General features: G+C 39.4%; 1 protein-coding gene across 1 annotated transcript in view; it reads right to left on the reverse strand.

The window, feature by feature from the left end:
* The window catches only part of LOC120801269 (ephrin type-A receptor 6-like), a 156,034-nt gene that overhangs the window by 114,210 nt on the left and 26,472 nt on the right, over window positions 1-15,352 (reverse strand). The window contains exon 3 of the mRNA XM_040148036.1: window positions 4,758-5,421. Coding sequence (XP_040003970.1) covers window positions 4,758-5,421 — 664 coding nt within the window. The remainder of the gene's footprint in view (window positions 1-4,757; window positions 5,422-15,352) is intronic.

Raw genomic sequence — 15,352 nt, forward strand, 5'->3', positions numbered from 1 at the left:
ATTACCTAGTGCTAGAAGACTAGGTTTGGGGGAAGGTCTTGAATCTTTCAGCAGTACAACGACCCAAAGCAGACATCCAGCAGCACAAAAGAATGGTTGAAAAGGAAAAGATGGACTGTTTTCAACTGGCCAGCAACGAGTCCTGACCTAAATCCCATTGAAAACCTTTGGAGGGAGCTGAAATCTACCATTGCAAAATGACTCCTGCAAACTTGAAAGAGATTGAACGCATAGCAAAGGAAGAGTGTCAGAAACTACCAGCAGGCAGGTGCAAGAAGCTTCTAGATGGCTACAAGAAACATTTAGAGGCTGTCATTGTTTCCAAAGGTTCTGCAACCAAATATTACTGAAGGCTGCCTATATTTGTGTCCGGGGTAAATTTTGTGTTTGTAGTATTTCACTATGATGAAGGTTTTTTTTTTTTTTATTATACAAAATTGGTTAATTTGCATTTATTTCTGAAGATATTCTGAATTCTGTACCATATTCATCAGTACCAATAATTTCAACCAGGGTTGTACTTTAAATCTAGAATTGTTATATTTGTTCAGGCTCCATTCAGAAGGGAAAAATTGAGACAGACCCTATGCAATAATTTACAGGAGAAAGAGAAAAAAACAGGAAATTTGTGCTAAAATGAAGAGGTAGGCAGCCGATACATGTGGAGGAGCATATCATTTGAAAAATGGGTTACAGGGGTAATTGTTAGCTACTAGATTTGATTAACATCAGTCTTACTGCAGCGCACTGACACCTCAAACGTCATCCAGGAAATGGGTAGAGGATTAGAGTACTATTGTGACCAAATTCAGTGGGTTTGAATGAGAGAAAAAGATTATTTGGCTTTAGCTGATTGGATAGCATGTCCTTTTTTTGACCTCGGTCGGGCTAAAGCCCTTTATTCAGACTTCAGACAGTTTCTATTTTCTCTAGGATAAATAAAGGTTGTAAGTCAGACCTGGAGTGTTTGTTTGTCACATATCTGTAGCTGGTCTTATATAAAGGTTTATCTAAGGAAACGAATTTCCATACAAAACTGATCTGCACCCTTTGTTAGTACTGTAGGAGTGATATGATATGGAGAATTTCAGCCACCATTTACATTTAAAGATTTAACCCATGCCTTTGTTCAGAGTGACTTACAGTGAGTGCATGAGCTGCATAAAAGGCAAATTCCCTAACTTAACATAAGAAACCAGAGATGAGCAGCACAAGGATCGGGTTTTGCTTTTAAAACTCTTTTCAATGATAGTATTTTACTTTAATCACAACTCATTCAAATCTGTAATTTCTTTCCAGCTTAGTCAAGCAGCCATGGCATTTAAAGTACCATTTGGTTGTAAACTGGGGATTGAAGCATTAGCTTAGCCAGCCACCTCGGTCTTTCTCCTTCAATGCCCAAGGCACTCCAGTAGTACCTTGTGTAGAGGCTTTTAATAATGACGCTTGTTTGAATCCTGGAACAATGAGCAGCGGCTGCATTTCAGGGCTGACACTGCAGTAAAATGCCATCACATTGCCCAAAAGGCTAAACTTAACCCAACTGTGAAATCTGCTTCTCAGAGAGCGAGTGGTGAAGGAGAAGAAAGGGATGAGGGAAGACAAATTACTTTAGTTTATAGAGCCACAGGCATGCTGATAGTTGACCATGTTGTGGTTGCTTTTTGCTATAAATGGCAAAGAGCAGAAACGACTTTTTTCAACCTTAACTTTCTGCTTACCTCTTAAAATTATGGTGGATATGATGTGGAGCAATGGGTTTTACAAACAAAAAACACAAAAACAGATTTAAGGTAAATAAGTAAACACTGCATAACATCTTGCTATTTAAATGTTACTCTCAGAGTACACTACTTAAATGTTTTACATTTTTCTCCAAACAAAATCTAGGGTTTTGTGGTATTATGTTAGTGTACACTCATTTGTGAGTACAGAAATGCATGCAAGATGGTTGATAGATACAGAGCAGAGAGCAGGGATGAAAACATCTATGGAATAAAGAACAAGTCTGCATATACATCATAACCTGTCTCAAAAACAAATTCACTTTATCATCTGTTTTCCTCCAAGTCCTGAAGACAACAATTTGCCATTACTAAGCTTGTTCTGTCACACAACAATTAAGGAATGTATAAGAATAGGGAAAAATAATAAAGGAACAGACATGGATGAGGTAACGATTTTGGTATAGTCTGGCTCTAATCACAGCTGCAGTCTCACCCCTGGCCTGTTGATTGCAATCCAGCTGCCATTGCAGCTGGGAAGCTGGGAAATCTCTCTGACTCGTGTCACAAGATGAAAGGTAATCAACTGTAAGAGGACATCTGGTTGTGGATGAGAAGCATTTCTCAAAAGAGCACTACAAGCAAAGCTGTGGTTACAATGTGCATGTTGGGTGATTTTTGGAGAGGAGCAAAATGACATTGTGTCATCCAATTTGTGCCCATACCTCTATCTATTGACCATCTTGTTCATTCTGGTAAAAGCAAATTCAGGATACACTGTCTTGATCTGTCACAATGTCACAAACTAGTCACCTGGATACAGATGAAAGATTGGGTTTGTGTCCACCAGCTAGATTTTTTAAGTGCCAGTCTCTTTCTTTATGTGAAACTGTTTACATTGAATTTAAAGCACTTGCAGGTGTTAAAATCAGTGCTGTTCAAGCAGCACCATATACTGTATGGTATATTGTTATTTTTTAGATTAAAGAATGCTTAGAACACAGGGTTTAATCAGCGAATGGAGATGTGTTTTTAAATTCTACATCTAACACTTTTTGCATTAAGTGGGTAGTTTCTCTTTAAGCACATTGGACACCTTGTAGATTGCAGATCTGTCTCTTGACTTGACATCAGGCCTTTACGAGGTTTGAAAAGAAGTTTTGTTAGACCTTCATGAAGGTGTGTGTGTTTTTTTTTTGTACAATAGCATTCCCAGTGAGTGCTAGTGCCAGTGATAACCCATAGCTCATATCAGTGAGTTGCGGATCAAACTGCCACCAAGCCAGTTGAGGTAATCTGTCACACCAAGGTAGCCCCTGGGACAGCGGTTGGTAGACCACTGATATGCACAGCAACATACAGGTATACATACACACACTCCATTTCTTTGTATATATAAATCACACTCACACACACACGCACAAACACACTACACACTCTAACACAAGAAAATGGCAAGTACAAACACACCAAATCCTGATCCATGATCTTGTAGATTAAATACACACCCATAAACACACACAAGATCGTCATATTTGGCTCTCAAGTCATAAGCTAAACACAGGCTAAAATAAAACAACACAATGACATAGAACAATACTTTTGTCCTTTGAACCAATTGGGAGAATTTTAACCCAGAAGCAACCATTCGAGGATTCTCCTTTTGTATCCATCTCAGTAGCATGTTTGTGTTTAGTTTTATCATAGCATGCTTTTTAACTAATCTATACTATACTATACTATAGTATATCTTTCAAGAATGATCCGAAAGGACAAGAAAATAAAGGACAATTGTCTAACAAAGGGAAAAGAGAAATGAAATTAATGTTAAAGAATAAAACATATTTTATAGAAAAACAGAAAGTTAATGCACAGTAAATGAACAGACCTGACACACATACACACTCACACAATCTTTGACAATATCAGGGAAGCTCTTTGCCTGCACACTAACAATCCTGAACAGTCGGATCCCCTCACATTATCTCATCTTATTCTCCAAAGAGTTGGCAGCTAGCAATAACATGCGGGAGCAGAGGAAATGAAGAAGGGTGATGAGGAGGGAATGAAGTGAGGAGGCGAAATTGAAAAAAAATAAACTTGCTTTTTTAAATCTTCGATGTATGAGAGCGAAGCAGAGGAGTGATTGTATGCATGTAGTAAACTCTAGGTTCTTGTAGAAAGATGGACAGTCACTGACATAGAAGTTATCTTTCGTAGTTGTTGCTAGATGGAAATAAAGCCCTGATACTGTATTAGCTACTTTATCTCTCCATATTTCTTATCTATCTCACTGGCTGATGCATTAATACTTATGTTAAATAGACCAAATAAGAAATCGACTCCCTGGCTAGGTTGCTATATAATACTGTATGTCTTACCATGTTGATAAGAGATTATATGAGTGAATGAAGGGAACGGACAGAAAAGAGTGAAAAAAGATGAAGAGAGGGAAGCATCTTAGTAGAAAGTAAGAATTGTACATAGTAGAAAGTAGATATAGGCGTCCTACTCAACATTGCAATTTAGCTCAGCTTTCAGAACGAAAGTAGTGACAGAAAATACTGTTACCCTGGTTGTATATTAAAACAAAACAAATCAAGAAAACCTTCATGTCAGTTCTCAAGTGGTCAGTATGAAATGAAAATAGCATTCACCTTTGCTTTTAGGTGAATTCTGATCAATGAGTAGGGGATTTAGGAAATGGTTAATTTAGGCGATGATTAATTTAGGAAATTATTAATTCAATGCCATGGCAAGTTACAACTCTGTATGAAGGTTTAGTTTACACATATGAAACACAAATATTGCAAGTGAGGAAAAACTGACCATGACCTACCAATGCTGACAAAAAAACAGCAATATCTAGAAAGCATTTAACTGGCAAGGTTGTATTCTAAATGCCAGTTGCCCTGACAGGACCAGGGCCAGTTGCTAAGTATTGCAAAAATCGGTGGAATTTTTTCGATTTTTCAAATGGTACGTTTATTAATCAAAAGCAAAATGATTAATAGAAAGTTTGGAAAAACTCACCCACACATGAGCCATCGATCTCCTCATACCCAACGCTGCAGACGCATCTTCCCAAGGGAACCAACCAATCACCATCAGCTCCACAGAAAAGTTTGGGTGTGTCTCTTTCTTCAGCATGGTCAATACACGCCCCCCTCACCTCCACCAATGAGGAAGAGTCCACACGAGGCACCGTGTCTGGAAATGAGGCCAGGTTTCTAAGCGTGAATGGACATTTCTTATAGTAAACCCTCACCGAAACCAAGGCAATGCAGGCACCAATGTCCTGGAATGCCAGATAGAAGCCCTTCCTTGTCATGGGTCCCACCTCACGCACCTCAGTGTTGAGCTTGAGGATGCGGTCTCCGAGATCCATCTGAGTAAAGCTCTCATCAGCAGCGATGGTGTCAATCTTGCTGTACTGTGTAGGCTTAAATTTGACACCATGAGCCTCATCAGTCTCATGGTAGAAGAGGTTGAAGGTCTCCTTGCAGGTACCAGACACCCAAGGGATAGAGTTGCAGTCACGCAGGGTGAAGCGAAGCTCCACATATATCTTTTGAGCTGCCTGTCGAGAGATCCAGTTGGAACGAAGCCAGTTGTTCTGGTTGGGCTCCATCACATTGCAAACCTGGAAAGTATGGATGGGCCGGTTGTGCTCATCCATCTCCGTGATGGCATCCCACTAAAGAAGAAATAAAAGGGGGATGTGGTGGTGGTGTAGGGGAGGAAAAAAGAGGGAGAGAGAGAAGCAAAGAGAGTAATTAAACAATAAGACCAGAGTTCCACTAGTGGCCCTGACAGGAAACAATATTAAATGTGAAAGTAATGGACAGAATGAACAACATTCTGTTGTTTTTGCTTGTGGGGTTTAAAATGTAAATTTTGTCCAGATTGTGGCACTAAATGATACCCCATGGGGTCACTGAAATTATTTCTATAGGTGCACAATAGACCGGAGAAGATGGATGTCTACAAACCACTTCTAATTGTTCTGATAGTTTGAATGTCTTCACCACTGTTTGGATGGGAAAATGGCCCACTCCATGGCTGCTGATATTACATTGGGCCCTTTTTCTTAGTTGCAATATAGCAGAACTGGAGTCATCACTACAGTCTGGAATACACCATAAGAGATACTCTGTAGATATACACAGACAACAACACAAACAAGCAAACTAGGAGGAATAGGGGAAAGGAAGGCAGTCTGAGAGAGCAGCTGAAGAATACCACCAAAAAGAAAGAAGTTATTCTTGTAAATGTACACTTATTGCATAGCATACTGGATGAACTACAGATAAATGTCTACCACCTGCAAAAGCACAGGAATGCGTGTATCATGGCCTTCATGGAGAGTTGGTTTGACAGTTGGGTTTCTGACTTGGATCTGTATATTGAAGGCTCAGGAACACTGATACGACTTGATAGAGACAAGACCCCACTGGTAAGCAGAATGTGGGTGGTATCTGCTTGTACACGAAATCAATAGCCGTGTAAGATTGTCATTGCATGCAATTTTGTATAATCAAAATATTTTAATAAAATGTTTCTGAACAACAAAAAATGTTTTCTTATATTGAAAAAAAAAAGTACTCTTGACACAATTAATGGCACCCTTTTGTTGAATTTAAATTAGTTCCTCAAAAAAACAAACACAAATAAAACTCACCCTTTATTCATTTTCAGTGTTCAAATGACCTGAATTAACCAATGAATGATGGTTTTACTGCATAATAAGGGGCTGATTGTTTCCAGTTTCTTTTTCACAATGGTGAAGACAAGAGAGCTGTCTGAGAGCATCAGAAATGTTGTCATCAAAAAACAACAATTCCAAAGGCTACGAGGCAATCGCCAAAGCTCCTGAAATCCCTTTTTCGTCAGTTCCTAATGTTATCAAGAAGTTTCACAGCCATAAAACTGTTAAATGCTTCAAGGACGTGGCACTCAGAAGAAACTCAATGAGAGGAGTCTGCGAAGGTCAGTGCGCATTGTGGAAATAACACCTCGCAACACGACATCTAAAGAGCTTCAGGCTGATCTGGAGCAATCTGGAGTGGTGGTTTCAGCCCGTACCATACGCTGCACACTAAACCAAGCAGGGCTTTCTGAGATAATGTTCTATGGACAGATGAAACCAAAGTAGAACTCTTGGTGAATGCAGTTCATCATTTTGTTTATAGGCGATGAAATGAAGTCCAGCTCAACGGTCTTTCAGAAGGACAACAACCCAAAACAGACATCCAGCAGCACAAACGACTGGTTGAAAAGGAAAAGATGTACTGTTTTAAACTGGCCAGCAATGAGTCCTAACCTAAATGCCATAGAAAACCTTTGGAGGGAGCCGAAATCTGCCATTGCAAAAAGAACTCCTGCAAACGTAAAAAAAACTTAAATGTATAGCAATGGAGGTTTGGCAGAAACTACCAGCAGACTGTCTCTTAGAATGATGTCTGACTCCAGCTGCCTAGTCATCAGCTCTGCAGCTCCCAGGCCACATGATCAGGGAGTATGGCAGCTTTGCAGGGTCATGAGGTTACCTGTCCCCATGTTGATTGGAGAAAAGTTAATGGGGGTTTTTAGCCCCCTGGTCCTGCACCAGTCTGGTTTTATTAGAGTAGGGACTGGCTACAGGGGCGACCCCAAAACCAACCAACATTGACCTCGAAGAATTAAATTACCTACCTGGGAAAAAGGGCTCTCAAATCACTTTGCTTATAATGCAGCACTGCATCCTCTATAAGATGCAGAGTTTGTCTTTGTCTGTGTGCTTTTTATTTATACTGATATTCAGACCTTTTTGCTCATACTGTATGTGGCTGGGGTATTTAACTATTACAACTTCTGCTACCAGTACCATTACTTCATATACACTGCTACATGTAACTTTCCATGAAAAAACACTGAATACAAATTTTTGGTTGGATTTTCATTGGACTCAAAAAATATAGTGAAATTTAAACATTAGCATTCATTCATAACATTAGCATTCATTCATAACTTTTATTCAAGGCCTCAAATGCCCAAACTTGCCTTAATTTGGAGCAATGAAACCCTGCAAAAACTAATTTTTGGACTGCAGTATAATAGAGTATATTAAAATATAATACTGATTCCTGCTATGAGCCTATCACTATAATCAACAGAGTAGAGTGAGAGATGCATCTGGGAGGTGCAAGTCCATGTGTAAAGCTATTAATTACAAAAAATAATATTAACATAACTATCATTCTATATGTGAACTGACTACATCACACGCATACACGCATGTTCCCATCCTCAGGAATGGGGGGAGAGATCCCCATTCTAATTAATGGCTAGAAAACAGCTCCTCTATAGGCAAACACAGTTTAGAGAGTTGTGCTAGAGCTGCTGGTTAATTTACTAATACTATTTCCCTGTTAAGCTCGCACATTTAATAAGCTGTTTTGCATTTAACTAAATATTACCTCTTGATGAGAGTAGTAATCAAAGCCTAATGTTTGCTTTCACACAATCATTATCCTTTTTAATAACGTTCTAATTCAATCATCCAAAGATGACAGGCTTTAATCTACTCTTCTCCCCAGGTGTAATTGTAGCATTACAGTCAAACAAATTGATTTTGATTACATGGGGTATTGCCCGTAACAGACAGCACACACATCACTGCAGTAAAAAAAAAAAAAAAAATCTCCAACAAAAGATGACAGAAATACAGTTTCGTTCTCCACTTCAAAGTAAACAAACCATCTAAATATTTACTTATTTACCTATATGCCTGAAAATGGCAATCTCGAAGATTTTGCGTCTACAAAACAAGACAACGGTCATTTTTAGCATCCATGGACAGCGGATCAGGCTGAAATATTGCAGGGAGTAATGGAACAACAAGGAGAAGCCACAGTGAGCTGTAAGATGAAAAGCTGCAGGCGACAGGCTGCACACCTCCAACTTCTCAGCAAGGGAACCAGCTCTTTTCACTGTGCCCTGCTGTTTGCAGACTCATGCCATGTGCAGTATAAAATCAGATCACTGTTGCTTACAGAATGATGGACACTTTTTTATTAAAAACACCAATAGTTTGTTTTGCTGCCCCCAGAATTCTGTGACCTGTAGTATTAAACCACATTTGCTGTTACCACCAGTAACTACAGGTGTCGCCAAAACAAGCAGGACTGAAATATTTGAGATTGTAATTTTAATAACTTTGACAGCTACTGTAAATCAAAATGTTTATTTTAAGACTTAAACTCTGTTTTTAATACAAATGTACCAATTGAACTGATTCTAATACTTGTAAACTGGTCTGGACAACTCTACATCATTACTTGATTTTTGGCTGGACTGCAACAAACAGGCCAGCCCTATAAACGCGAAAATCAATGACTGAGTGAGTTAGTGAGTGACATTAACTGTCTTTCAAAATGAATTGAAGGTGTTTACAGGCAATGTTCCCAACTTAGTGTCTTTGTTTTTACTGACTTTTCACACCCATTTAGCAACTTTTCTTCACAAAAACACCTAGCGACAAACCTAGCATCTCTTTTGGGCAAACCCTAGCTACCTTCCGTAGAAGAATCTCTAGTATTGCCCCACAGGCGCAAAGTCGGGCCTACCCACCGCAGGCACGCCTCTCTGTATGTCTCATTTAGTTGACTGTATGGCAGCTGACGCAGATGTGGATGAGCTTCTAACTTTCTCTCTGAGAGGTCATTTTACAAGTAAATAACTATGTTCCACTGTACTTACTTAATTAACCTAGCACATGTTTAATTTACCTTTACCTTTTTAAGAACTGTCTACTTTACCTGAAACTGACCTTTTTTAGTTCCTGATGCTTTTTATTAATGACACAGAAAAAAAATGTAACATATTCCCCAGTTCCTGCTTCTTACTTGTGAGGATTTGCTGCTCTTCTGAGTTTTATAGGACAGTAAATTCAATATTTGATATATTTTGGACTGTTGCTCAAACAAAACATTTTTTTAGGAAACTGTGATGGACATTTTGCACGGTTTTTTGGCAGTTCATAGACCAAAAGATTAATTAAGAAAACCGTCAGCAGATAATTTGATAATGAAAATAATTGTCAGTTACAGCCCTACATAGATGGTCCGCTTGCTCTGGCCATGGAACTTGCACCAGTTTTTAAATGTGCTGATTCAACCCACCCTTAAGGCCTTTTCAATCTGACTTGACCACTTAGTCAGCTGTTGACCTGCAGGGGTGTTTGTAGGAGGAGGAAAGTTGTATCAGCACCCTCTGGCTCAAAGACTTTCTTTTACCCATGGTAAGCTCTACAGCTTAGGAGATTTACTGAAGAAATTGATATAATACAGGAGAATACCATGTCTTAGTTTAAAAAGAAAACGTTTGACATATCCACACTGGAGACATGAATTGGGAATTTAAAGGTCATCATGAAAACGTGTGGAAACAAGTACAAGCTTGTCTCTGTTGAAGATACTAACAAAATGAGGTTGATGATAAAAAAGGTTTTTCTACAATGAATATTGCCAACTGCATCAATGGCTTCAAGATCAAACAGACGAAGTGAAGATGGCTCTTGTATTTGATAAGCCTGATGATCAATATTGCTGCAAATTGTGTGTATTTGTGAGGCATCCTAGACCAAAAACAAGAAATATTTTCAGTCACTGTCAGTTATTTCCAGTTGAATTTAGGCCAACATTTCACTTTTTTCATAAAGGTGAGGGATATTAAGTGTCTAAGTTAAACTTTATGTTTCTACAACAGATACTAAATGGTAACCAAGCAAGCCAATGAAACCCCAGTTGATCACAAATCAGTAGTGAATGACTGTCACTGTATTTAACAACTACAGTGTAAACGTATGTGAATGAAGGACTGTGAGGTCTGCTAAAAATGAAAACTGAACTGCTGTATATCTTAACACAAATGTGCAAACACACATACACAAACACACACACACACACGCACGCACGCACACACACACACACACGCAAACACACACACACACACACACACACACACACACACACACACACACACACACACACACACACACACACACACACACACACACACAGAACAAGGTCAGACATAGCCCTCAATCTCTGCCCAGGACATTTTTATAGTGCGTCAAAGAGGATAAAATCTAATATCTTGTTATAAAAGTGAAGACATTCCTCCTATTAGACTGCAATCTTTATTGAAAAAATATTGAATTTGAGACAGAGAAAGAAATAAAGTGGTAGACAGGATAGATAACAAATAGAATGTGTTAAGGATGTGTGGATGTCTGTGTTTGAAAAACAGTGTTAATCAGAAGATACAAGGAAATTACTAAAGTTAGGAGGCGATGGAATGAGGTAAAATGCCATTATTGTATAAACTGTGGCCAGAGACAAAGATATAGAGGCAGATATCAGAGTGATTTGTCCCGAAGGTGGAAAACAATCAGCTGTTTGGAACACATTGATGCTTGAATCCCCAACTAAACACTACTGACAGCTGATCTAAAAGCCTCTAAGACTTTCACAACTTGGTCAGCTAGCTGATAATGTCAAGCAGCTGCATTTATAAAAGATGGGGATTCTGCTTTTCTAAATTGTCTTGCAAGCAATGAAATATATTTGGTCTTAATTCAGTTAATTAACTGAAATATAAGCAAAAGCATCATACCTTCGGGCAAAAGTCTGCAATTCACTTGGAAACAGCAGCCACACTAGAGTTTAGCCACTTTATAGCGTGTGTGCTGCTGATTTGTAATCTGATTCTGAATCTTTTTTAAAGTAAAAATAAAAAATCAGGTGAAGCCTTTCCTGGCCACATCACTACCTTGCCATTAAGCCTTAACATGCATAATTGAAAAATGGTCAGAAAATGTGGTTGGTTGATTGATTGCAGCCTGAGACCAAGGTCCTTATAGCCAATTTCTCTCTCACATGAAAGAGAGCCAGTCATTTTACTGGCCACTCGGCCAGACGTGAGCTCCTTCGATCAAAACTGTGAAACCTGGAGCTCTATTGAGGACTGCACTTTTAACTATAGTGTCATAACCGGCTCCACTTGTCTTCGATCGAAATTAAACATTTAGCGACCCTATTTATTCCCACCACTTTGCTGGGTCTGAGGTTGTAAAGAAAAGGAATTAAACACAATATGTGATGTGTGATTGAGAGTGTGTTATGACCCACTATAAAAGAGCAGTATCTGTCGTTGTGAGGACATTGCACTGACTTCCATTCATTGTTGACAGCCTAACCCAAACCTTAACAATAACCGTAATCATTATTGTACTGAAGGCTCCTTAATTCGGTGCGTGTTCTTTGCAGCTATTATGGCTACTGCACATTTTGTTACTGCGAACAAACAGAGTAAGAATAAGCGGCCATTAGAGAGAAAACTAGCTGCTGTTACACTGATACCATGAGACAGTGTCTCTGCAGCCAGGAAGTGGCACAAACACACCTGCTTGATTCACTCTAAGGATGCATGTGCATACACCCGCCCCACACACAACTGTACAATGCAATTGTATTGTATTATGCATTTCAATTAGCCACAATTAACAAGCATAAACAATCCAAAGTATGGACGTATGTGTGTATGTAAGTATGGTATGATCAAATATGAGGATAATGAATTTTCTGGAATTATATCCCCTATTTGTTTGTCTAAATAATAAATTCAAGAAAATAAATGTACACCTTATCATCCTGTGGCTGGAATATAGATTGTCCTAAAGGAAATTTAGGGAGGAATTACAAATGTCCTGTGGGAGACAAACGGGACATTGCTGATGCATATTGTTGGGGGCAAAGAAGAATACAGTGAAATCACAGGTGTTCATTTGGGCCACAGGAGACTAGATCTGAATAAATATTTATAATCTCGTTTTGTTTTGTCATCAGAAGGGATTGCAGGACTGTGCTAGAGTCCTGTAGCTTCACCTGCTTAGAGCAAGACATGATTCTGCTGCGGTTACACGCATACACACACAGCGTCAGTGAAGTTGGGAGCAGGCGTGTTTTGACACTCCCATCTGACAATTTTTGTCAGATGTCCAAAATAATACGCGCACTTTTTCTCTATATCTCTTTTCTCATTCATAAGCACACATGTATGCACACACATACAGTACGCACATGAAGAGCATGACTCTTCAAGTTTACTTGAACTGCATATGTGTTTGCTGATATAACTTGCCTGAAACTGGTATCATGATTTTAAATATATATTTTACATTTTTTTTTTAATTAATAGAAATCTTGACTTGAGAGAGTTTCAAAAAAAAGGTTACAAGAAAATGAATGTATAAAGCTCTGTAGGTAGTGTGCTACTCGGTTTGAACCAGCAATCTGCTGTGAGCCATTCTCAAATCTCACCTGAAATTCTGGAGCTCTTTCCTTCTTTCATTTTTTTGATTTGAGCAACACAATTCAAGAATCTCATGACTGAGCCCACATGCAGTAAAAACTCTGCGCTTGATCCACTCATGTAGAAGGGGAGGGAGACATAAAATCACAATTATTTCGTCAGCTAATTTAAAGAAAATACATGTTTGGATTGATTACACAACAGCAAGGATGGATCTAGAGAAATATTCACGGGCTGGCAAGAAACTATATACAGTATATACAGTATATATATACATATGTACATTTATATAGTAGTTGTGTAAATTTGGACATGTATGCCTGCAGATTCAGCAGTTTCAGAGATGTTGGTAGCTGCAGGCAATTTGGCTTAAATTAGGTTTAATCTGTCCCTCACACAATAAAATATGAGTTACTATTGCTAAACAAAACCTCCTTCAACAAAAGGACCCCACCACTATCCATCTCTGGCTGTACTGTATTTCTACTAGTGGAAGTTAGCAATCCTAAACACACATTTAGCAGGAAAAAATCCATCAGCAGTCGGTGTGCGGCCCGGGATTGTGAGAGGATGCACAGAAAGCCGCCGGGGCCAAGAGAAACCGGTGGGAGCTGCTGCCGCTGTAGGGACGCATGGCAACAGCTGGGTTTGATCGGTCTGTTACCAACCCCGTGTCCTTTCGCAGCTCCTGGCACCATACTGTGGCAGGGATGTTTGTTCATTTCTTATTTTATGGGGATAAAATCTGTTTTTGATCTTCCGTCTATCCCACATCTCCTTCCCGTCCTGACAAGGAAAGAAGTTGTGAGGGTGGGAGGGAGATGTTCATCACTGATGCTCAGTAAGTATTACCTCATTCCTTCACCGTATGGTCTGCTGACTGCTATTGAATGTACATGCAGTCATGAACAGATTGCCTGCCTCAATTGAGAGATTGAGATTGAGAGATTTTTATTTAATCCCAGTGTCTCTGTCAATAATGGATGAAAAACACCCACTGCTACTTCCAGCACACACACACACACACACACACACACACACACACACACACACACACACACACACACACACACACACACACACACACACACACACACGCAATAGTAATAAGTGTTAGGGAGATGGATGAAGAGTCTGTGCTCACTAGGGAACTTGATGTCAGCTCTTTGACTTTATGAGAAAGAGAAAACAATGACAAGAAAGTGAGACAACTAAAACTGAGTGAGAGAAAGTGAGAAAAAAAATAACGCAAAATTAAATGTGTTCTTCTGGCATTTTATGACATATGAATATTAATGATCACCGGCTCGAAATTATGACCGTAAGAAACGTGAATAAAGTCACTCCTCCACCCCACAATTTAATAAGACTCAGTCTCAGAGTCTATGGTAAGATTTTTCCATTCAAAGCACCTCATTAACTCCAATTTACTACTATAAAAACACAAACTCTGTACTTCAATACTCTGAAAAAGAATCAGTTTTTTTCGGGGGGGGGGTCCGGTTGTTTGTCACTGTTCGTAAGGGAGTGATTCATCGATTAAACCCAAGTAAGATGCAATGCACATTACTCTCCCACACTTAGACACACAAACACACACACACACACACACACACACACACACACACACACACACACACACACACACACACACACACACACACACACACACACACACAGACACACACAGTGTCCCACTGTCCGTCACCACTAAATCAATAGGAGCAAGTGAACAGTGGTGAGCAAATGAAATCCAAAGACCCTGTGCTCCTCTCATTCCTGCATCCATCACAGTAGATGGGTAGCCAGCAGGGTGGAGCCAGAGTGCCCATCTGTCATCCCTGTTGTGCTCTCACAAACTGACCCCCTGCTGGTCTTGGCCTCAGTCATCCTCCGAGGATAGCCGAGGGCACTGGAGATAGTGTTTAACCTGTATCACATTTTGAAGCCCGCTGATGCTGGACTGATATTTCCAGCTCATATTCAGTATCTTTGTATGTCGACCATTTTTGAAGGTCACCAAAAGACCCCAAAATGACACAGATTAAGTGTTTCCTATACAAATGCTGGTCCTGGTGTAAAAGCCTCCTATAAAAATTAATGACAACCAGTAAAAGCAACACTAATAAACTTCTGGTAAGTGTTTGCAGTTGCCTTAAGGCATGTTTGATTGCAGGTTTAAGAGACCGTTGAGTACAATCCTCCCACTTCACTAGAACGATTTGTTTGGTCAGACACTGACATTATAATAATTTAGCAATATGTACCAACTG

This window comes from Xiphias gladius, chromosome 16 (genome assembly GCF_016859285.1).
Source record: "Xiphias gladius isolate SHS-SW01 ecotype Sanya breed wild chromosome 16, ASM1685928v1, whole genome shotgun sequence".
NCBI lineage: Eukaryota > Metazoa > Chordata > Actinopteri > Istiophoriformes > Xiphiidae > Xiphias > Xiphias gladius.